Source organism: Anomalospiza imberbis, chromosome 6 (assembly GCF_031753505.1).
Source record: "Anomalospiza imberbis isolate Cuckoo-Finch-1a 21T00152 chromosome 6, ASM3175350v1, whole genome shotgun sequence".
Lineage (NCBI taxonomy): Eukaryota > Metazoa > Chordata > Aves > Passeriformes > Viduidae > Anomalospiza > Anomalospiza imberbis.
Genome location: NC_089686.1, coordinates 5,327,561 through 5,347,795, shown reverse-complemented (window position 1 = coordinate 5,347,795; position 20,235 = coordinate 5,327,561). Strand labels below are relative to the sequence as shown.

General features: G+C 46.4%; 1 protein-coding gene across 1 annotated transcript in view; it reads left to right on the top strand.

Moving 5' to 3' along the window:
- RTN1 (reticulon 1) overlaps window positions 1–20,235 on the top strand; it is a 117,468-nt gene that overhangs the window by 64,101 nt on the left and 33,132 nt on the right. The window contains exons 2-3 of the mRNA XM_068192120.1: window positions 2,848–3,585; window positions 7,232–8,014. Coding sequence (XP_068048221.1) covers window positions 2,848–3,585; window positions 7,232–8,014 — 1,521 coding nt within the window. The remainder of the gene's footprint in view (window positions 1–2,847; window positions 3,586–7,231; window positions 8,015–20,235) is intronic.

Here is a 20,235-nt window from a genome sequence, read left to right as displayed (position 1 = left end):
TATGAAGCACCTGACACGAATGCATTAGAAACCCTTTTCACTGCTCTATTGATCAGCATAGCTAAGAGCTGCAAATGCTTGTGCTTCTGGCTCCCATGTACTGTGGACAAAGCACAAATGAAAGCTGTGAACAGCATCTGTGAATATTGCTTTGGCAGTGGCTTCAATCTCCTTCGACTCTGTTTGTGCTCCCTCTCTCCTAGCAATAGTGGGATGTTTGTAGGAATGGATTTTTGCCCTCTGATGGTGTTGTGACAGTGTGTTCCTCATGTAAGTATTCCACAGCCATCTTGAGCTGCTCCACAGCCACTCCGGGTCAGTGGGACTTTTCTAGTGGTTTCAGTGGGCTTTGGATCAGCTCCAGGAGGCACTGAGGAAGCATCTAGTGAAAGAGCAGCCCTGAAATCCTGTGATTTAGACAGCCACTCACCCTGCACAAACAGTAAATTACAAACAGCAGATACTGGCAGCAACAGGCATGAACAGTCTGTAGTCAGCAATTCACCGTCTGGAATATGTTGGCGTAAACAATGCATCAGATAATTCCAGCTAACCAGCACATTTGTGAAAATCCAAGCCTGTTCATGGATAATTTTCAGAAAGGCAAGTTCAGCAAGAAGAGCACTGGCAAGGAATAGAACCTTTCCCTTTTTGCTTACTGCTCATTTAGGAATGTGTTCTGGGTATGAGCTGTCATTGCAAGGCATTGGATGACCTCAGGTAGAACCTGGGTGTTGGGCAGCCCAGTTTATCCCTTATTCTGCTTTGGTTTTCCACTTCGGCTTCATTCTCACATAGCTTTGCTGTTGGGACTGAGTTATTGGGAGCAGTGAGGATGTGAGCTGCCTGCAGCAAGTTATAAAAGCATCTTGCAGCCCTGAGTGAGCTGGCAGAAAAATAGAAGAGGAAATTTGGAGTAGGTAGATGTAAAGGTGCATAGATAGAGAGGGGGAAATAAGCCCCAAGCTCACAGTGACCCTCACCACTCTGAGACAAGAGCTTGCCTTGATGCTAAAATGTTTCCATGAAAAGTTCTATGCAGTGCTACACAGCAGGGAGAACACCCAGCTGAAGGCTGGGAATGACTGGGAATGGGTGATTTTCCACCTGCTGGCTGCAGCACCCCTTGCTCTGTGCTCTCCTGTGGCAAAGGCTGCTACAAATCCCTGGCTGTGGGGATGGAGCTGCTGCCTGCGTCGCCGTGTGTGCAGGAGCAGGTTAGCAGGGAGGACTGGTGGGGAACAGCAGCACCCAAAGCCAGGGAGGATGGGGACACAGGAGCAGGTAGCACAGGCAGGATGAAAAACGAGGAGTGGCACTTTTGGGTTGCTTTTTTCCCTATGCTACCAGGTTTCTCCTTGTAAAGGGAGGGGCATGCTGTTCCCAGCCTAGAGGCGATCCAGGGAAAAGAAATTGCTTGTAAGACATCATAACTCTGAACAATGCAGAAATAAGATGAGGGAAACGATCACTCTGCCTTTGTGCAGGGCTTGGGGGGTGTGCGTGTCAAATCCAGTGAGGTTGTGCAGTAAAATAAAGCCTTCAGCTACAACTCTGTAGTGTTACAGTGTGGAAAATACTGCTTCAGGGCTCGCTAAATGAGCTGCACATGCCTGATGCATGGAGGGCTGTGGGGAAAAGCAGTTGTGGCGGTATTTAGAGATGGTATCAGCCTCTGTGCGTGCAAGGAGGAAGGAAATACTCAAATGCAAGTAGCTCGGGAGCTTTTGCATGGACATTTTCCAGCTTCTGGCTTTGCTGCAGCAATGTCCCTTTAGTATTGTGATGAAGTCTGCACTGTGTGTGGTAGCCCAGGCACGTGTGGAGCAGGTCGGGAAGCTCACATCCCTTGCAGGTGATGAGCAGAGGTCGGAGAAAACCAGCCAAGCCCCTGTGATGCTTCAGCACACGAGGGGTTAACAGGCTGCTCCCTCCCACAGGCACCAGCTCCTACAGACATTGGCTTTGTTCCTCCTCTTCCCATTCCCTCAGCCCCCCTAGGAATCCTCTCTCCCGCCTCCCTCGTGGTGGATCTCGCTGTTCCTGACCTCGAGCTGTGCTTTGTATGGATGCTGCAGAGGGAGAGTGGCCGCTGTTTCTAATTTAATTAGCAGCATCCCCAGGAACCGAGAGCCTGGCAGAGGGGATTAGAGGCAGTGCATGAAAATGATGCATGGGTTTAACCACCTTCATGCCAGCATGATTTCTAGATGATGCACATGAGCTACAGCTTTCCGAACACGTGGAAATCACTAAATGAGGATGTTGAGTCTTTGCCGCGGTGTTTCACAAATTTAGGGCGGCTACTCTTAAGAGAAAATGTAATCCAAATCTGCTTGCCAGTTTCCCCTCTCAATTTCTGTCTAGCAGAACTTTTTTTTTTTTTTTTTCCATAATGAAAAGTTTCCTTAGGATGAAATTCCTCCAGTTCTATGTATTTAAAAAGAAATACTGATTTAGTATTGGACATTAGATTTACTTAAGGATATTGGGTGCTGAGCCCCTGGGTTGGATTGTGAGGGATGTTGTGAGGTTGCAATCACAGGAAGTTTTTATTTACAGGCTGGGCAAACACTGGCCAGGAATGCTTAGTTACTATCAGGATCTTTATAGCTATTTTAAAATGGAACAGCAGCTGGAAGCCTTGTGTGACAGATGTGCCATTATATTGCCCAAAGGTACAGAAAGAGACAGTCCCCAAGAGCTTGCAAGCAAAGTCAAGTCTAGTTCACAAACCAAATCTAAAATCAGCACAGGGTGAGTGAGGCTTTGCAGAAAGCTTGATACAGAAATCATGCAGGCACTTGTGTCTTACTGTGCCTCTGTGGTTTTGTGTGTTTGCTTCAGGTGTCACAGGCTCGTCACATCTCTTCGACTACGGCTCCACTGCCAACGGAGGGGACAACTCCTTCTACACCTCCCTGATCTCCGATGTCCACTACACCACCCCGAGGGACTCCACCTATTTCACGGGCATCTATCAGCAGGAAAACACCCCCATTCCCTGCTCGGGCAGCACGGAGGGGTTTAATGCTCTGGGCCATCCTGTTCAAGATGTGACTGGGTTTGAGTCCCGTGGCTTGTTTAGCTCAGACTCGGGAATAGAGATGACTCCTGCAGAGTCTACTGAAGTCGACAAAACCTTAGCAGATCCCATGAAAGTAGAAGCTTACAAATACATGGACATGAGTAGATCAGAAGAAATAAAGTACCAAGAAAAACACGACTCTGACTCAGAAGATGAGAGCCCAAGCTTTAGTGATAAGTACCGGGGAACACCCGCGGGGTCCAGCTACGCCGCTGAACCTCCACGGACGCCTTCGGAGAGCACAAAGGCAGCCAAGGAACATGACCTGCTGGAAGACAGAAAGTCTGGGGGTCAGCACAGTCCCTCTGTGGCTACAACCCCTGTCAAGATCACGCTCACTGAGACAGAAAGCACCAAGGAAGCTGCCAGCAAAGAGCCGAGCCCGACTCAGCCGGACACCGGCCTGAAGCCGAGCCATGAGGTGGTGCCAACGGTGACGGTGTCAGAGCCGGAGGATGACAGCCCGGGATCTGTCACACCACCCTCCTCTGGCACAGGTAATGCTGGTGTTGGTGCAGGGCACTGAGGGTTTTGCTACTCAAGAAGTGGTTGCAGTTGTACCCTGCACACTGGAGAATTACCATGGATTTTTGGGGTGAGTTTAACGGGGTGTGGGAGGGCACTGACAAGTCTCCATGGCCGGAGGTGTTTGTGCTCTCCTCTGACACCAGTTTGTGTAGCCAAAGGGAAGGGGGAGGCAAACTGTGCTCCCCATCACGACACACTGCTCAGGATGGGCTGCCCTTGCTGTATGGAAAGGGATCCAGGTCTGCTGAGCCCAGTCCTCGGGGATCTCTCCTCGAGGGGAAGCAGTGTCCCTGTGGGCATCTTCATCTAGGCCATTGTTTGAGCTGGATCCTGGTGGTTTGTGGGTCTCTTGGTCACCCTGGCTGCCCTGATTCCCCAAGGGAAATGAGGTGTGTGGGATTAGGGCAATAAAACTGACTGGGTTGATATTATGAAAATTTTAATGGCTGGATTAGCATCTCTTTGCCCCTGCAGAAAATAAGGTTAAATTGTTAAAAATCAGTGCTGTTTTCATGTCAAAGTGCTGATTTTATAAAGTGCTGAGGAGGGAAATGCTGTCACCTCATTTACAAAGGGGACTGGAGGGACAAAGGGCCAGTCTCTTTAAAAGACTCAGGATTGCTGTTGGGGGGTTACCAAAACCCCACGTTTTTCCTTCTGTGTGATTACTGCAGTAGTGCATAATTCCTCATTTTCCCTATTATACACTTCTAAAATATAAAAGTAGCATAGTCCTTTAGAAAGGACTAAAGTTCAGTGAGAGAAAACCGAATTTTTAGACTGAAAATTAAATTTCAGTGTCCCGGAAAAAAACCTTTAACAATGAACATTTGACAAAGAACATCCCCTAGCTGAAACTTCTATTGATTCAATTTTATTTAGAAGCATTAAAAAAAAACCAACTAGAATTTCCTTAAAATGGCAGTCTGGCATCCTCACTAATACCTCCCCTTGGAGAAATATTTCGTTCCTACAGAAAAGTGAGGGAGCATTTGTGCACTTCCACATAGGGAAAGGAGATAGAGTCCACCACAGCCGTGAATTTATTCTGCCTGCATCAGCCAGAAACTTTAATGAATAGACTTTAGAGCTTCATTTTTCTTCTTTTATTTGACTGAATGAAATCACATACTGCTCCTGAGACGTGCTACTGTTCATCGATTTACACTTTTTGCTACACGATAATTAAGGATTTCAGGCACTGTTACTTATTCAGTCCTGGTGATGTTCAAGGCTGCCTTGGGGATGTTGGCTATCTGTATCCCATCAAAACTGCTTATTCGTCATGTTAAGGAAAGAAGAAGGCGTCTTCTTCTAGAGGCTGGCTCCCAAGGGGTGTTTCCTCTGGATTTTCCCCCCTTTCCTGCAGCTGGGAATGTTCCATGCCCAGATCCCACATTCATAAGTGATGAAGAAATTTAAAACCTGCCCTTGCTATTCCCACTCAGTGACCCAGCAAAGTCGTGGCTCCTAGGTACCCCTCAAGCATTCTGGCAAAGCTGCCAGTCACTCCCTGCTTGGATCAAGACTTTTGAAACGTTTTGCTTTTAATCTCTGGCCCTCATCTTTCTGGGGAAGGAAGGCATGGTCTGTCTCTGCGCTGCACTGGCGCTGAAAGGCCATGGGTATTTATCCACTTCCCAGTGCCAGCAGTGAATGTGACACCCCGCTGCTGGCCACAAAGGACTGTTTTATTCACAAGGTGAATGCCAGGGCTGGGAGCTGCACCCTGCCAGCGCAGGGAGGAGCGGGGTGAAGCCCAGGGACAGCGCGTTGCTGCGCTACCAGGGCTGGAAGTCACATGCCTGCTTGGACTCGTGCCGGGTTCAGGCTGGCTCTGGGAGAAAACGCTCACATGTGGTGATGCAGGAGAGCAGCGCAGCTTCCTGCAGCCAGAGGAGGATGCAGCAGCTCCCAATGCACCAGAAAATTCCCAGCATCCAGACAGGAGTGTGGTGTAACAGCAGCACACTCCTGTAATCCTGTCTGTGGCCACAGTCTGGGGTGCAGAAGGACATTTTTGTGTCATCTGCAAACCTTCCTCCACTCCACTGTGGGACCCAGCCCTGTGGATACCTGCAGGCACTGTCCTGCCATGGACCTCTTCACCAGCATCTGCTGGAGGAAACTTGGGGATTTATTTTCCTGGTGGCTTTCTTGACTCCTCACAACCTGCAGTGCCACTTAGTGACCCCATCACATTAAAAATGACTTTAAATTAGGGAATGAACACTCAGGATTCCAGAGGACAAATTTCCATGTGTGCTTGATGGCTGTGTCGATGTGACTGGGGAATTGCAGTCAGAAAACGCAGACTAGGTTATTAATATTTTTGTTTTGTTTCAAATTTTGGGTGATGAGATAGTCATTATTTTTGTTAATATACTTCATAATGATATAAAGAATTACAGTAAAAAAGTAAGTTTCATCCTTGGACCCAACTGAGCTAAAAGCAAACAGAGAGAATTCACCACCCACACCCTGAGAAAAAAGAAACAAACCCCAAATTAATAAAAAAAACCTAACTAGTCAACAAACCAAAAAAAAAAAAAAAGTTTCTGATCTTAAATTTTCCACACCTGAAAGCTAAAGTTTGGCAAAAGTACAGGTAACTACACGTGGGTTGTTAGGATGAGCAGAACCCACCAGCCCCATGTGTGTATTTGTCCCCAGAACAGACTGTTGGTGACAGTCTGATGCTGTCCTGTGTGTCCTGAGCCCATGCTCCTCTCGACTGATGATTTTCCTGGTGAAAATCACGTTGTTGAGCCACTGGTCAGCATTGGCTTGTACCTCAGCCTTTTCTTCAGTAAGTGATGCTTCTTTTATAATGAGTACCTGCATGAGAGGTGCTGTATAAGGTCAAGCTGTTATTACTGTTAGTCATCCCAGACAGGCAGACTTTGTGCCTGTGCTCCCAGCCCTGCTGGAGGGATACATGCTGCTGTGAAATCTGTTGGAATTTTGGTTATTGAGACTTTTAGATTTTTTTTATGTCGATAGGTATTGACTTTTAAGAGAATAATGCATTTGATTTGAGGTTATGGAGAAAGATTTTAAAATTGAACGATAGAATTAAGATTGTAGGTGTGTAGTTTGAATAGAAGTGTGTAATATTATATAGTAGAATACGGAGTTTAAGAGTTTAGAATATAGTAACATATATAAAGTAAGATGGAGCTTTTAGGGTAGAGGTTTGGTTTTTTTAAAAAAAAAGAGTTGGGTAGTATTGTATAGTTAGATTAAAAATTAATATTGTGGTATTTATTATTGTAGTATTTATTATTGTAGTATTTATTATTGTAGTATTTATTATTGTATTATTGTAGTATTTATTTGTATTTAATATTAATTATAGTATTAATTATAGTATTACATTATTGTATAGTATTACATTATTGCATAGTATTGCATAATTATAGTATATAATTGGATTAAAAAATCTAAGCCGCTAGAAAATAAGATTATTAAATTTTTTTTCCTTTTTTTTTTTGGTTTGTTTTTGGTTTGTTTTTGGTTTGTTTTTTGGTTTTTTTTTTTTTTTTTTGGGTTTTTTTGGGGTTTTTTTGTTTTTGTTTTTTTTGTTTTTTTTTTTTTTCCCCTCCTGTATGGCAGAACCGTCCGGCTCAGAGTCGCAGGGCAAAGGCAGCCTGTCGGAGGACGAGCTCATCAGTGCCATCAAGGAAGCCAAGAGCTTTTCCTTCGAGCCCGCGGGGGCGCAGCGCTCGCCCGCCCCTCCCGCGGCGAAGAGGGAGCAGCGGGCCAAGCCCGGCCGCCCTCCCGCCTCCCCGCACGCCGACCACGAAGCCAGCAGCGCCGAGTCCGGCGACTCGGAGATCGAGCTGGTCTCGGAGGACCCCCTGGCCGCCGAGGAGGTGCTGCACTCCAACTACATGACCTTCAGCCACATCGGGGGGCCCCCTCCGTCGCCCGCCTCCCCCTCCATCCAGTACAGCATCCTGCGGGAGGAGCGGGAGGCGGAGCTCGACAGCGAGCTCATCATCGAGTCCTGCGATGCCTCGTCGGCCTCCGAGGAGAGCCCCAAGAGGGAGCAGGACTCCCCCCTGATGAAGCCCAAGGTCATGGACATTATCAAGGAAGAGAACAACTCGCGCACTGACGCCTCAGACTACGAGGCCAGCAAGATGACAGAGAGCAGGATGAACAGGGAAAACCTGGCAGAGTCCTCGTCCTACCTGAAAAGCTCCTTTGTTGCACCAAAAATAGGCGCTGAGCCCGCGACCTCTGCCGTCAGCACCGAGGAGCTGAAGGAAAGAGTAAAACTGAAGAAACCCATTGAAGAAACTGTTGTTAACCAAAGTAAAGTGTCTTCCAAGGACTTTGGCAAAAAAAGTCCGTTGGCTTCGTTGCTACTGCCGTTTTTAAATAAGCAGAAAGGTAAATGCAGATGTTATGTTGGTTTTTGCAGTGCTGCTGAGAGGAGGGGGAGGGAGAAGCGCCTGTTCCTTGCAGGGGAGAGGTTTGAAGTGTGGAGCAGGGGGAGCTGCTGGCACAGGATACCCTCAGGTGGAAGCTGGGCATGCCTGTGACAATCCACACTGCATCACTGACCTGCCCATCCTCTTAGGGAACAAACAAATGCCAGCAGCGATAATTTTTAGGTTTAATCATAGATACAGGATGGTGCAACTCCAGAACCATAAGGCTGATTTGAACATCAGGTAGCAGGAGGACAAAGAGGAACAAATGATCATCCTACCTTTTAAATACTACTTGCTTTGTCCCAGGGGAGGGTTGCAATCAGGGATGTGGTCCTGCCCCTCTCAAAAATGTAAGGATAAAGATTTTGAGGATGCATTTATAAAAAAAAGAGAAAGACTTGGAGGAGGGGAGGAGTTGGGTTTGGTGAGTCTGGGTGTTTCTGGAAGTGTTCAAGGCCAGGTTGGATGGGGCTTTGAGCAACCTGGTCCACTGGAAGGTGTCCCTGTCTGTGGATGCGGGGTTGGAACTGTATAATATTTAAGGTCACTTCCAACCCAAACCATCCAGTGCATCTGTGATACCGAAGCTGGTGCAGTTTAAACAAATCTTTCTCGTGGTGGCTGATACCCTCCATCCTTAACAATGAGGATGCTTCCAGTGCAGGGAAGTGGGTGGCTCATCCCAGCTCTGCAGGACTTAGGGGACATCCTGAGTGTTCCTCTGAGGTCCTCCTCCTGAATCCAGTGGTGTGAGGGGGAAGGGCAGGACACTTCAAGGTGAGCTTAAGTTGCCTCCCCAAAGGATCCCGTCAAAGCCAGTGCAGAACCAGCCAGGTCCAGACACTGTGGTCTAACAGGACCCACCAAACCCTTAGAGACAGCTCCAGGTTTTAGTCTGAGCTGAACTCTGAGCACCAAGGGGCAGCAGGTGGTCACGGCATGCTGGCACTGCCAGGGTCCCTGTAGCCTGTAAGGGGCTTGGGTCACAAACTACACGAAAAAAAAAAACATTCTTTGCAAGATGCCAGCTTTAAGTAGCACTTTGTGTGCCCTGGCTTTGTAGGCTGGTGTGGGAAGGAGGGACACTGGGAGTGTCCCACATCTGCCCTGCTTTGCCACCCCCCTGGCTGGGCTGTAGGGCAGTGACTGCTCTTGTCAGATGTGTTGTTTTTGGAACTCGAAGAGCTGCTGCTTCCTTGCAAACAGCTGGATAGAGATTGGAGGAGAGGAAGAAACCCCCAGACCCTGCTTAAAGAGATCTTTTTCCTCTGTCCAACGTTTGTGCAGGCGTGTCCCACATGATGGTCTGGAGATGTGTCAGGCGTGTGTGAGTGGCACACTTTAAAACCCATTTCCTGTGTGCTGTGAACACAAGCGTGCAAGTCTGGTCAGGAGACAGCCTGAACTTGCAGGATGTGCTGAGGGCTGCAAGATCTGCAGCACAAACAGAATATGTTAATACTGATTCTGAGTGGTAATGCACTAATGGCATTAATAGTCTGAATAAGAAACACGATTGTTGCTTGTAGGTGTGTTTTCCTGGCAGACTCTCAGAGCTCCCAATGTCATGCTGTGCATCTCATCTCCCTCACAAATAGTCTGAGCTCAAAGCATTTCTTTCACACTTAACAAATTCCTATTTTTCAGGACAGGACAAGACAAGCTTCTGCCCAAATCCTACAAGTTGTAGGGCTGATTAAATTAAATTTAAACACTACTCCTTCAGTCTAGCGTTTGGGTCTCTGCAATCCCAGTGTGTGTGTGTTGCTCTGGACAGAACACTAAAAATTTGGTCTTGGATTTGGGAAAGGAGTTGGGGACTATCACAGGGACAGCTAGTGTTCTGTCCCTCAATTTTGAGATTTCAGGATCTCTTACAATTTTTAGTACCCCTCAATCATAATAAGACTTTTTTTGGCCTAAGTTTCACAACTCTTTATTTCTGTCATTGCCTAAAGTGATGCTAATGTGGTTTTCTCATATGGTGCTCAGAGAAAATCCCTGTGTGCATGAGCAGACTTTGTCCCTGTATCCATGTTTCCTATCTTTATTCCCCTAGGACAGTAGAGGCAGGAACTTTTCCTCACAAGACAGCTAATTACTGCTTGGTGGTGCAAAGAGGACTAATTCAGTATGTGCTTTTTTTGCTCTCAAGACACCCTGGTGCCTAAGGCAAGGAAAACAAAAACACAGAGCCTCTTGAGGGTATTGTTGGTGAAACTTGTGCACCTTTTTTAAAAGCTGATTTCTAGATATGGGAAGGTGGGTTCAAGATGAGAAAGTTTGGATGACAGTAGGATTCAGTTTACAATGCCTTCCAGTCATGGGTGAGTTGCTGTATTTGGGCAATATTTAAATTGTTATGTTAAATGTGGTGTATGGGGCTCTCCTTCTCTCCTGGTCCCTCACCTGGAGAATCCACAAGAAATCCACATGAAAGCCAGCACTTTATCAGTTATCACAGGTGAGCTGAGGGATGTCTTAACTGGCTTGGCAGACCCAGAGCATCCCCACGGGTCCTCCCAAGACACATTGGCTGGCAGGGAAATGATGCGGCAGAGCACGTCCACTGGGACAGGGACTGCTTTCATGGCATCAAGCTGTGGTCTTGGCAGAGCTGGACATCACAGCATCACATTTGTACCTTGTGCCAACTCAGAGGCACCTGGCAGGCTTTTGGCATGGGCCACACTCAGCCAAAGTGATGAGAACAGGGGGAGAAGGGGCAGTGACACGCAGCAGAGTGATGTCACCCAAAGCAGGAACAGTCATCATTCACTAACTGGAGAATTCTCTTAGTCATGGTTAGCTATCATTAAGAGAAACCTAACAAGATGAAACTATGTCCTTATTAAATACAGAAATCAGAAAAACCTTGATCGTTTCCTATTACTTACTTGTTACACAAGATCAAATGAAGCTGTTCAACACACTTGGTTGTGTTTTTGAAACCCCGCTGTAGATCTTTCCGTGGCCCTTGGCCAGCTCATAACCAGGTACATGGAATTTAAAACCACTCACCAACCAGTTTCAATGTAAGCCTTAACTATTTCGGTGTGGTACTGTAATCCCACCAGGTGATTTTTCCCCCCTCTCCATGGCAATAATGTATTTTGCATTGCTCATCAGAAGAGTTTGCTCTGAGCTGGGGAGACAAAAGTTGATCTTGAATGCAGGAAAGGCATAGGCTGCGCAAAGGAAAAGCCCAGCCTTCCACCTGACCCCAGGAGCAGTCTTGCTGGTTGTGCTGCTGCCAGCCTGTGGGCTCTGGAGCTCTGTGGTGTGCCTGCTGGCCGTGGCTCTGAATAACAGAGTGGAGCACAGCAAGTGCGTGTGAGGTTTGCGCAGTGATCTCTGCCTAAGGTCTGTTGCCATCCAGTGGCAGTAACAAACACGGGCAGTGACTTCCCAGCTCCATTTTACCGGAGCTGGTGGGATTCGATGGAGTGGAGCTATTCCCACGCTGTTGATCACCAAGCAGCCTCTCCTGCTTTTCCACATGGTCAGAATGATGGCTTTGCTCGATGCACCCCGGGCTTGGCTTCGGCTGGAGTTGTGCAGTTGTTACCCGTGTTAGTGCTGCCAACTCCTCCTGCAGAGCACAGAGAGGCAGGAAGAGCTGCAGCCAAGCAGCCCTCACATCACTCCTGGCATCTCCTCCCAGGGGTGGGCACAGCCCTTACACAACAGGGCCTGGAGCATATCTGGCTGTGGCACTGCAGGAAGGGAGGCAGCCAGCTCAATTTCTTCTTCCTTTCTATTATTTTTTTAAATTATTATGTGCTGGGCTTGCACATGGCTTGGGCATACAGGGAATTTCAGAAAAGACCTGCTGTCCTGGAAACATCAATCCTTTGGCCCAGGGCATTTTGCAAGAAGCCCAAAAGAGGCCTGGATCAAGGCAAGCTAAGAAGGAGCTCTTCGGCTGAGTCCTTTCCTGAGTCCTCTCCTTTCCTGAGTCCTTTCTTTGGATGAGCACTTTCCTGAGTCCTTTGTGGTGCCTTTTGGCCACTCTCTGCCAGGATGGCCTGGCTTACCTTGTGCTGGTGTCCCACAGCCTGAGGACCAGGTCCTGGGAGGAGATCTCCCTTATGCTGGAGGATCACATCTCTCCCCAGCTGCTCCTTCTGTGAGAGTATTAGAAGGATCCTCCTTCCTGATCCATTTCATGAAATATGCAGCAGCTTGTTACCTCTCAGATCAGATGCCTGATCTAAAGATATAAAAAATTAAGGGATGTGGACATTCAAAGTAATGGTTATTTTAATTTGGTTTTTTGTTTTTCCTTTATGGCAGAATTTCACTTAAGAAAGGGAAAGCCCAGGCCTGGGGCTGTGGGCTGTCACTCACAGGTTAGAAGACACAATGGGCAGGACCCAGGCTTCAGGCAGGATCCTGCTGGACACACAGTCAAATAAAATTAATCATTTCAAGTGCATTATTCTGCAGCACAGTCCTGTGCCAACCTGACACGAAGCATCTTGATTTTGATGCCTTATGAAAGGCTTTCACAGCACTGCTCCAGTCATTCCCCTACAAATGTTTGTCCTTACCACACACCTTTGGTGGCTGCTGTGGCTCTAAGCACCCATGAGGGACTCCAAGGTTCAGGGCCACCCATCACCGTGGGGTATCCTGGTGACTCTTAGGGAGTGTCACAAGCTGCAGTCAGGATCACCTCCGGGTTTGGAGTGACAGTGGCAAATGCCCTGGGTTGAAGAAGGTGTTTTCCCTCCTTCCTGGTGCCTCTCGTGCTGTCCCATGGTGTCCAGGGCTATCCCAGAGTGGACAAACACTAAGCAGTGTGGGCTTTTCCTCCATTTGGTGTCACAGACAAACTGATTTTACAGAGTTTCTCAAGGAAATGGTTTTCCAGCAGAGATCTGGGAAAGACCTGAATTTGTTGGGAATGCTTTTTTGTTCAGCTAAACATTGTCTGCATTGAGTTAGCACATCCCTGCTGTTGGAGGAGCTGCTAGCGAGGCATTTTTCCATGGGAGGGGGATGTTTGGTTGGGTGCTTTAGCAATCTGAGGCTTGTTTCTCATCTGCATGCTCTAACCAGCCTGGCTCTGCAATCAGCAGCAAGCCAGGCCAAGGCTTAAGCATACGGTAATGTTAGTTTAATATTTTAGTGCCATCTGCTGTAAGTGCCTCCACACTCTGGCCCATCTGTTTTCTGCGCTTCAGTTTGCTTTTTATGGGGCTCTTGGTAGCTTTGCATCCTTTGGAAAGCCCCTGCTTGGAAAAGGTGTAGGGGAGAGGGATGTCCTGCCTGGGGGTGGAGTGTCCACACCTTGTGATGCTGTAGGAGGAGTGGGATAAAAACCTGTCCAGAGAAGTAAACATGGGAACCTAGTCCTGGTCTTGCCATGAAATCTTGGAATAGCTTGGTGAACCTCTGTGGTTCCTCCCACATGGAACCATTCAGGTGGGAAGGGGCCTGTGGAGGCCGCTGGTCCAACCCTTGCTCTCCAAGCAGTTTAGTCAGGTGGCTCAGGGCCTCCTCTGCACCTCTGTCCATCCTCTCAGCCGAGGCAGAGCCTTTGGGGGAGCTGGGAGTTGGAGCCTGCAAGGCTGGGTCAGTTCTGTGCTGACACCTCGACACCGTTGCCTGCGGGCAGAGCAGGGCAAAGGAGAGGTGCCACTCAATGCAGCTCAGACACAGAGGGCTGGCAGGAGCTCCACGAGGTCCCAAGAGCCCATCTCCTGGCCCACTGCCACGATTCCTGGTAGAACACTCTTGACAGATGCTTGTGACTCATTTGAAAGGCTTCTGTTGGCAGATCCTCCGCTAGTTCCAGGTGTCTCTCAAAAACTGTTAACAGTCTTCCATCCTTCTTTACTTTAGGCTAAGAAATCCTGGTGGTTTTTTTTTTTTTTTTTCCCTCTGTGGTTATGTTTTTAAGCTTCCTGAACTGTCTTGTCCCCTCTGTTCTTTCCTACCATTGGGCCCCAGACATCAACTGCAGCCACTGTGACTGGAGGAGTTTCCCCATACCGGCACTGACTCTTCCTCTGCCTTTGGAGGAGGAGAGAGAACTTCCCAGACACACATTTCTGGCCACTTCATGCAGTTCAGCTGCCACCTGACAGCTTGTCACCCATCAAGCTGTGATGACTCAGCCAGAGCTGAGCTGAAGATGTGCGGGCCATAGTGGTGGAAATGAGCAGCGTGCACGCCAGCGGGTCTGTGTTGTCCAGGGTTTGTCCTTCACTCCTTTTTCAGGAAGCAAGGAGGGAGTTCGGCCCCTTCTGGCCTCAGGAGTGATTGCAGTGTCACCTGTCCCATCTGCAGAGGGGACACGGAGAGCTGAGAAATAGTCAGGTGCTGACTTTGGAGTTCTTCCTGGAGTCCTGGTTTGATGGGAGCATAGCAGGGTCTGCTAAGTGAGGAGGGGTCACTCAGAGGAGATGCCTGCACGGTGGAAAGGATCAGAACAAAGCAAAGAACGGGGGATTTTCTCCCTAGATAACGGTTTGCTTGGGCAGTGGCTGGGATCAGTGGTGATTACTGCAATAATCCCTCTCACAGTGAACACCACGTACATACCAGGGCATGACCTTTTTATGACCTTCAGAAATGTCTCAGTAAATCTCACCCCTTCATGCCACAACCTGTGTTATCTATAGCCTGAGTATTTGACCTGCTTCACTTCTAGCATCTCTTTCCTTCCCTGATCTTTGTCTCTGTTGGTGAAAATTACTCCCTATCTGCTGGGTAAGGTCAAACTTTTAATGCACGCGTGTCAAAGCATCTTAAACACAGTGACTGGATGCTCAGAGGGGCTATTAAAATTGGGTATAGCTCTAAAGTGGGAGGATCACATGTCTTCTCCTGGGACTGCTGTCTACTCCACTGCCTGTGAGTGTTAAGTACTGAGCTATAAAAAATTATAGGCTTTATCCTTCCGCTTTTATATATCTTCCCTTCCAGAGCAAGGGACAACCTCTGAAGAGCTGTCATCAGTTGCAGCACTCAGACAGAAGAGTACCTTTCTGACAGATATGACACAAGATGGTGTTTATAAAATCCTCCTGCCAGGTCAAGATTACAGAGTGACCAGTAGAAAAACAAACAAACACCAGAAAGCCACTTGTTTAACTCCATGCAGGGAGCTGATGGTTGTGTCAAATGTTTAAGTGTCAAGGCCATGAGCAGCAAAGTCCAGGCCAAGCACAGAGAGCTGGGAGGTGTCTGTAGACAAACAAGAACCTGCTAACAAGAGGAATGGAGAGAAAAGATGTGTTTTGTGCAAAGACTTGTCTCTGTGAGTCCACAGCTTCCTCCATCCATGTCTATGTCCATGCCACACCAAGCTGAGCACCCAAAGTTGGCTCAGTTCTGCTGCTGGGAAAGGCTGCAAGGAGACAACTGCTCTTTTCATGAGTGATTTTTCTGTTAATTCAGGCACACCTCAAGTGCAGCATCACTCATAGTTTAAAAAAAAAAAGCCAAAATCTTGACACAGATTCCCTTTTAGTGTCTCTTTGTGTCAGGGATCAATGACTCAGCTTTCAGACAAGGCTGTGACACTGACAATCTGATGGTGGACAGATTTTGCAGATGCCTGGATGTAGGGATGGATATTCCAGCAGATCTGAGAGATGTCATGGACAGAGAAACATCTAGCACCTATGAGATAGCAATGATAGCTTTTCTGTGGCTGACACAATATATAGTCAGAGATAAGGTTTACTCCAGGCACACAGAAACAGGAAAAAACCCAAACACTAACTCATAAATAATGAAGGGGTGAAAGTTATACAACCTGTAAGGTCTTCTGTAAATTATTATATATTAACTACATTAATATATAATATATATAATTATAATTAATGTGTTAAAAATTAACTAATTTTTATATATTTGAAGACACTTATATGTATTTGTATATATTATATATTACTATTATTATAGATTAAAATTACATATTATTATATATTATAGTTATATAATATATATTATAGTATATTCTATATATGTACCTTATTATTATATTAAAAGATCTGGATTAGAATCACTGAATGGTTTGGGTTGGAAGGGATCTTAAAGATCCTCTTGTTCCAAACCCCTGCCATGACAGGGACACCTTCCACTAGAGCAGCTGGCCTTGAACATTTCCAGGGATGAGGCATCCATACCAATTCAAGGTTTTAGCTGAGAAGGTGCTTAGGAAGTTTATACAGTGGAATACAGATTAAGTGAAGGAAAAATCAAAACATATTTCTTTTTCTTTAACACAGAATATTTTTTCTTATTAATGCAGTTTTCTCATAAATTTAGTGTTTTGCAGGGAACTCCTGGAATGGGTTTTTTCTGATCTAGGAACACTGCTTCTTAACCTCTGCAATGCTCTGTGAGCTGGGAATTATGGGTTTTTTACCAGTTTCATTTAAGGGTTTGGAATAATTTCAGGTCAGATTTAAATTTAAGCACCCATGATACAAAATATATATTTTTAGGTCTCAATGAGAGGTGGAATACAAATTCCTGAACCTGTTTGCTCTAATTCCTCAGATGTTCAGCAGAATAAGGACTTCCTTGGGTATTGCTATTTGTGTCTGGTAGATACCATGAAGTTAAAATTAATGTATTTGACTGTAGTGAAGGGTGGGCAGTGATATATTTCCACTGGGAATAAAACCTGGAGGTGGGTATTGATTTTCCTGGTGTTTTCCTCAGCTTCCAAGGGTACACTGCTGATTGGGACATAATAACTATATTGACTGAAAAGGGGATTTATTTTTTTGTTTTCCTTGGGGAGCTGATGAGTTCATGTCAGTTCAGAACAATATAGAAATTAAGGGACATACAATGATCCAACATTCAATCCAAATGCCCCCCTGAAGGAAGTGTCTCATGTCCTTGTCACTTTAGCTCTTCATCTTACCTTGGTTACCACGTTCCTTTGTTTTATTCCTCTGCAGTATATTTTTTTCTAACTCTCCTGACCTTTACACAACTTGGGCAATTTAGTCTGCTATTTTTTTTTTTCCAGAGAGATATCACAAATACCCTCTTTCCCTTCTGGCTCTGAGAGCAGCTCAGTGGTTTCATGAGAACTGTTGTGGTGAGAGGTCATTCTGGTGTTCTGGTTCTGCTGTGTTTCATTTGTGTGTGAGAAATACCAACAACTGTGGAAAAAACCCCTAATGCACACAGGTTGGTTTTATTTCCAGTAATCTCCTGCCCCCACCACAGGTCTGCCAGATGCAAGCCTGCCTGTGGTGGGGATATCTGGGGATGTCAGGGTTGCTTAAATCAGCTGTAGAATTGAAGGTGAAGCTTTGTCTTTTCAGCGGTGATGATCAATTTCACAAGTGCTCTGGGTCTGGGAGGGTCCAGCTGAGTCTTGTTTCTGAAAATTTGGCATACAAAGCTACTTGTGCTTCTGAAATTGGTGTTTTTCCACTCAAGATGGTTGAGTGATTGTTTCCTTGCATGTTCATGGCTCAGAAGACACAAAACGTGATAGATTTGCAGCTACCTTACACAGCAGTGAATTTTTGGGGGGAAAAACCCTGCCAGTTGGGTTTGGTACCAGAACCTCTCTTTTTGGTTCCTTGCAGTTTCTGCTTGACTCACTCTTTGAGTCTATGCACTGAAAGCCCTTTGATATCACTTGCTCAGAGAAACCCTTTCCCAGCTGGTGCCAGGAGATTTTATATGGAATAAGTCCTCCAATACTTTCCTGCAACTTTCCAACATCGCTGGAAAAGATGTTCAAGATTTCTCCCAGTTCATATCAAAATAATTAACAGCTCAGTTCATGAGAGTGCAAGCTACAGTGAGAGGTGACCTCAGGAGAACTCTGAGCAGGGGTAACTTGAGAGGCACTAAAAAGGACACAGATAATCAGTATTACCTTGGCAAAAAAGCCATGTCTTAGAAAGGGAGATATAAGGCTTCCAAGGCAGCAAATTTGCCTTGCCTTAGGGATTTGTCATTAGACTATCCAGACTGCCAGGTAATGTAGGAATCTCAGTAAAGACTGTCCTCTTTCAAACTGGATCCTAAAGGATAATTTGCCAGGGAAACAGCTTTTGATGTTGTTACATCATCCAGCTGGGATGAGAGCAACACATTTCATACAAATGAGCAAAGTTTAATTTTTATTAATAGCTTCTTATCTTTTGAATAGAAGATGCAACAAGACTGCAAAATACAAGAGATAAAACAAATTCAGATTTCCAGGGTTTGGTACCACCATGGCCTGGCTGGTACAAGCATCTGCCTTGCTTGGTGCTACTTGGGATCCACAGTGGTGTAAGATCAAAATCCAGCCTTGGACAATGCCAGAGACACTGTTTTCTGAGCAACTCCCATAAAAGCAGCCCAGGATCTGTGCTCATTCAGTGTGTGCTGTTGGCAGAGGCAGGCATTGCACAGACAAGTTTTTCTGATCTCTTTTAGGGATACAGACAGTTCCTTACAGAAGAGTGTGTGAGGGGGTCCTTGCATACATCCTCATGAAATGCTGATAGCATCAGCAAGGCAAGGTCTGTATCTGAGCAACCCACAAGGTAGGGGAGCCTGAAGAAAAGCCAGCAGAGGTTAATAGCCAGGATTTCTGAAGGTTACTTGGTCAGCCAATGTAGCATTGAAACACTGGAACACAAACAGCTGTGCTTACCTGCTTAGGTTAAGTGTAAGGGTTGTTCCAAAGAATTGGAAGTTACTTCCCAAAGAGGGAGAATGGGCTGACTTCCCTGTTTGTCTGGGATTCCTGCTCTGGAGCTTTGCTGCTGCAGAAACAGGGCCATGTTTCACCCTTAGCTGAAAGTGAAAGGCTTATTGCTCCAACCAGGGAGTGATAAAATGAGTGGGATTTAATAAAAGCCATAGTAGCAATGTGCCTTCTGAAATGAGCACTCACCTTCCCCTTCATGTGCACAATTATTGCAGCTGGCTGTCACACACTGACTCCACTTCGCGTGCACATGTCTTTTGTCTAGAAAAGCTGCTGAAAAAGGACCGATACTGGCTAATTTATTGTGTGAGTAATTGATTTGTTGGGTGTGAAGAATTGCTTTCACTGCTGTAACACCAGGAACACACAACAAAACCGGGAAATGACCTTGTTTTTTTTCTGAATTCTGGTTTGTGAGATCATCCTTATTGCGTGGTTATTGAACTTTATATCCAATAGATGTCTGTAAAAAAAAAAAAAAAAGCTGTTTTTTCCATCATTAACAGAAGCAGTGAGCAGAAGCAGCAAGGCATCCAGCAGAATGATTAGCAGCACACCATTCCTATCAAAGAGGGAATTTCCATATATATTGTTATATTTCCATATAACGATGGCAGTGTGCTTTTTACTTGTAGATCTTGCTCCCCCAGCAGCAATGAAGGGGAGATAATATTGGAATGAAGTTTAAATGGAGAAAATGACCAAAGAGCTGATCCTAAGAGCTGAAACAGCTTTGGCACATGTTTAATGTTGCTGAATTATTCATTGAGCTGGCTGGGCAAATCGACATTGCAAAAGGAAATAAATGAGGGTGCTGGAGGAAAAATGCTAAAGGATGTGTTAGCCAAACGTCCCCAGGGTCACAGAGCTCACAGGGAATGGGGCAGTGACCCCACCCTGAAGTGCCAGTGGCTGTCAGGTGCAAGCCTTTTGCAAAGGAGGGAGTGGATGTTTTGGCTGTGCACACAGCAGTGACTTTAGTGATCTCTGTGGGCCCAGATCGGCTCAGTTTGGGATGTGAGACCTTCCCTTTGAGGGGAGGCATTGCAAAGAGCTGGCAATGGCCAGCAGGTCACTGCATAGGGTCACAGGGGCTGATGGGGCAACTCATGGAGCATGTAGAGCCATGCAGGCTGAAAGATCAATCTTTGTCAGGCACACCTGGCTGGGGAACATGCCACCTCTTACCCCTTGGAAAGGAGTCTTGCCTCCTTCTGTTCCTGCACCCCTTGTTCAGCTGTGTCAGTGCCTTCCCTCAGTGATTCTTCTCCAGGTGAGAAGCCCTTTCCCTGACCAATCTGGGCAGCTGTCTGCAGCTATTCCCCCTCTTCACCTCAAATCCCACAGAAAGAGAGCCACAATGGCTCATCAAACTGTCTGCATTACACCCCTACATGTGAAGGAAGGGAGGGAACTGGAGCCTGTTCCTTAGCATGGCTGGGGTCTGGCACTTCATGGGGACAGCCTGAGCAGCCTTTTTTGTT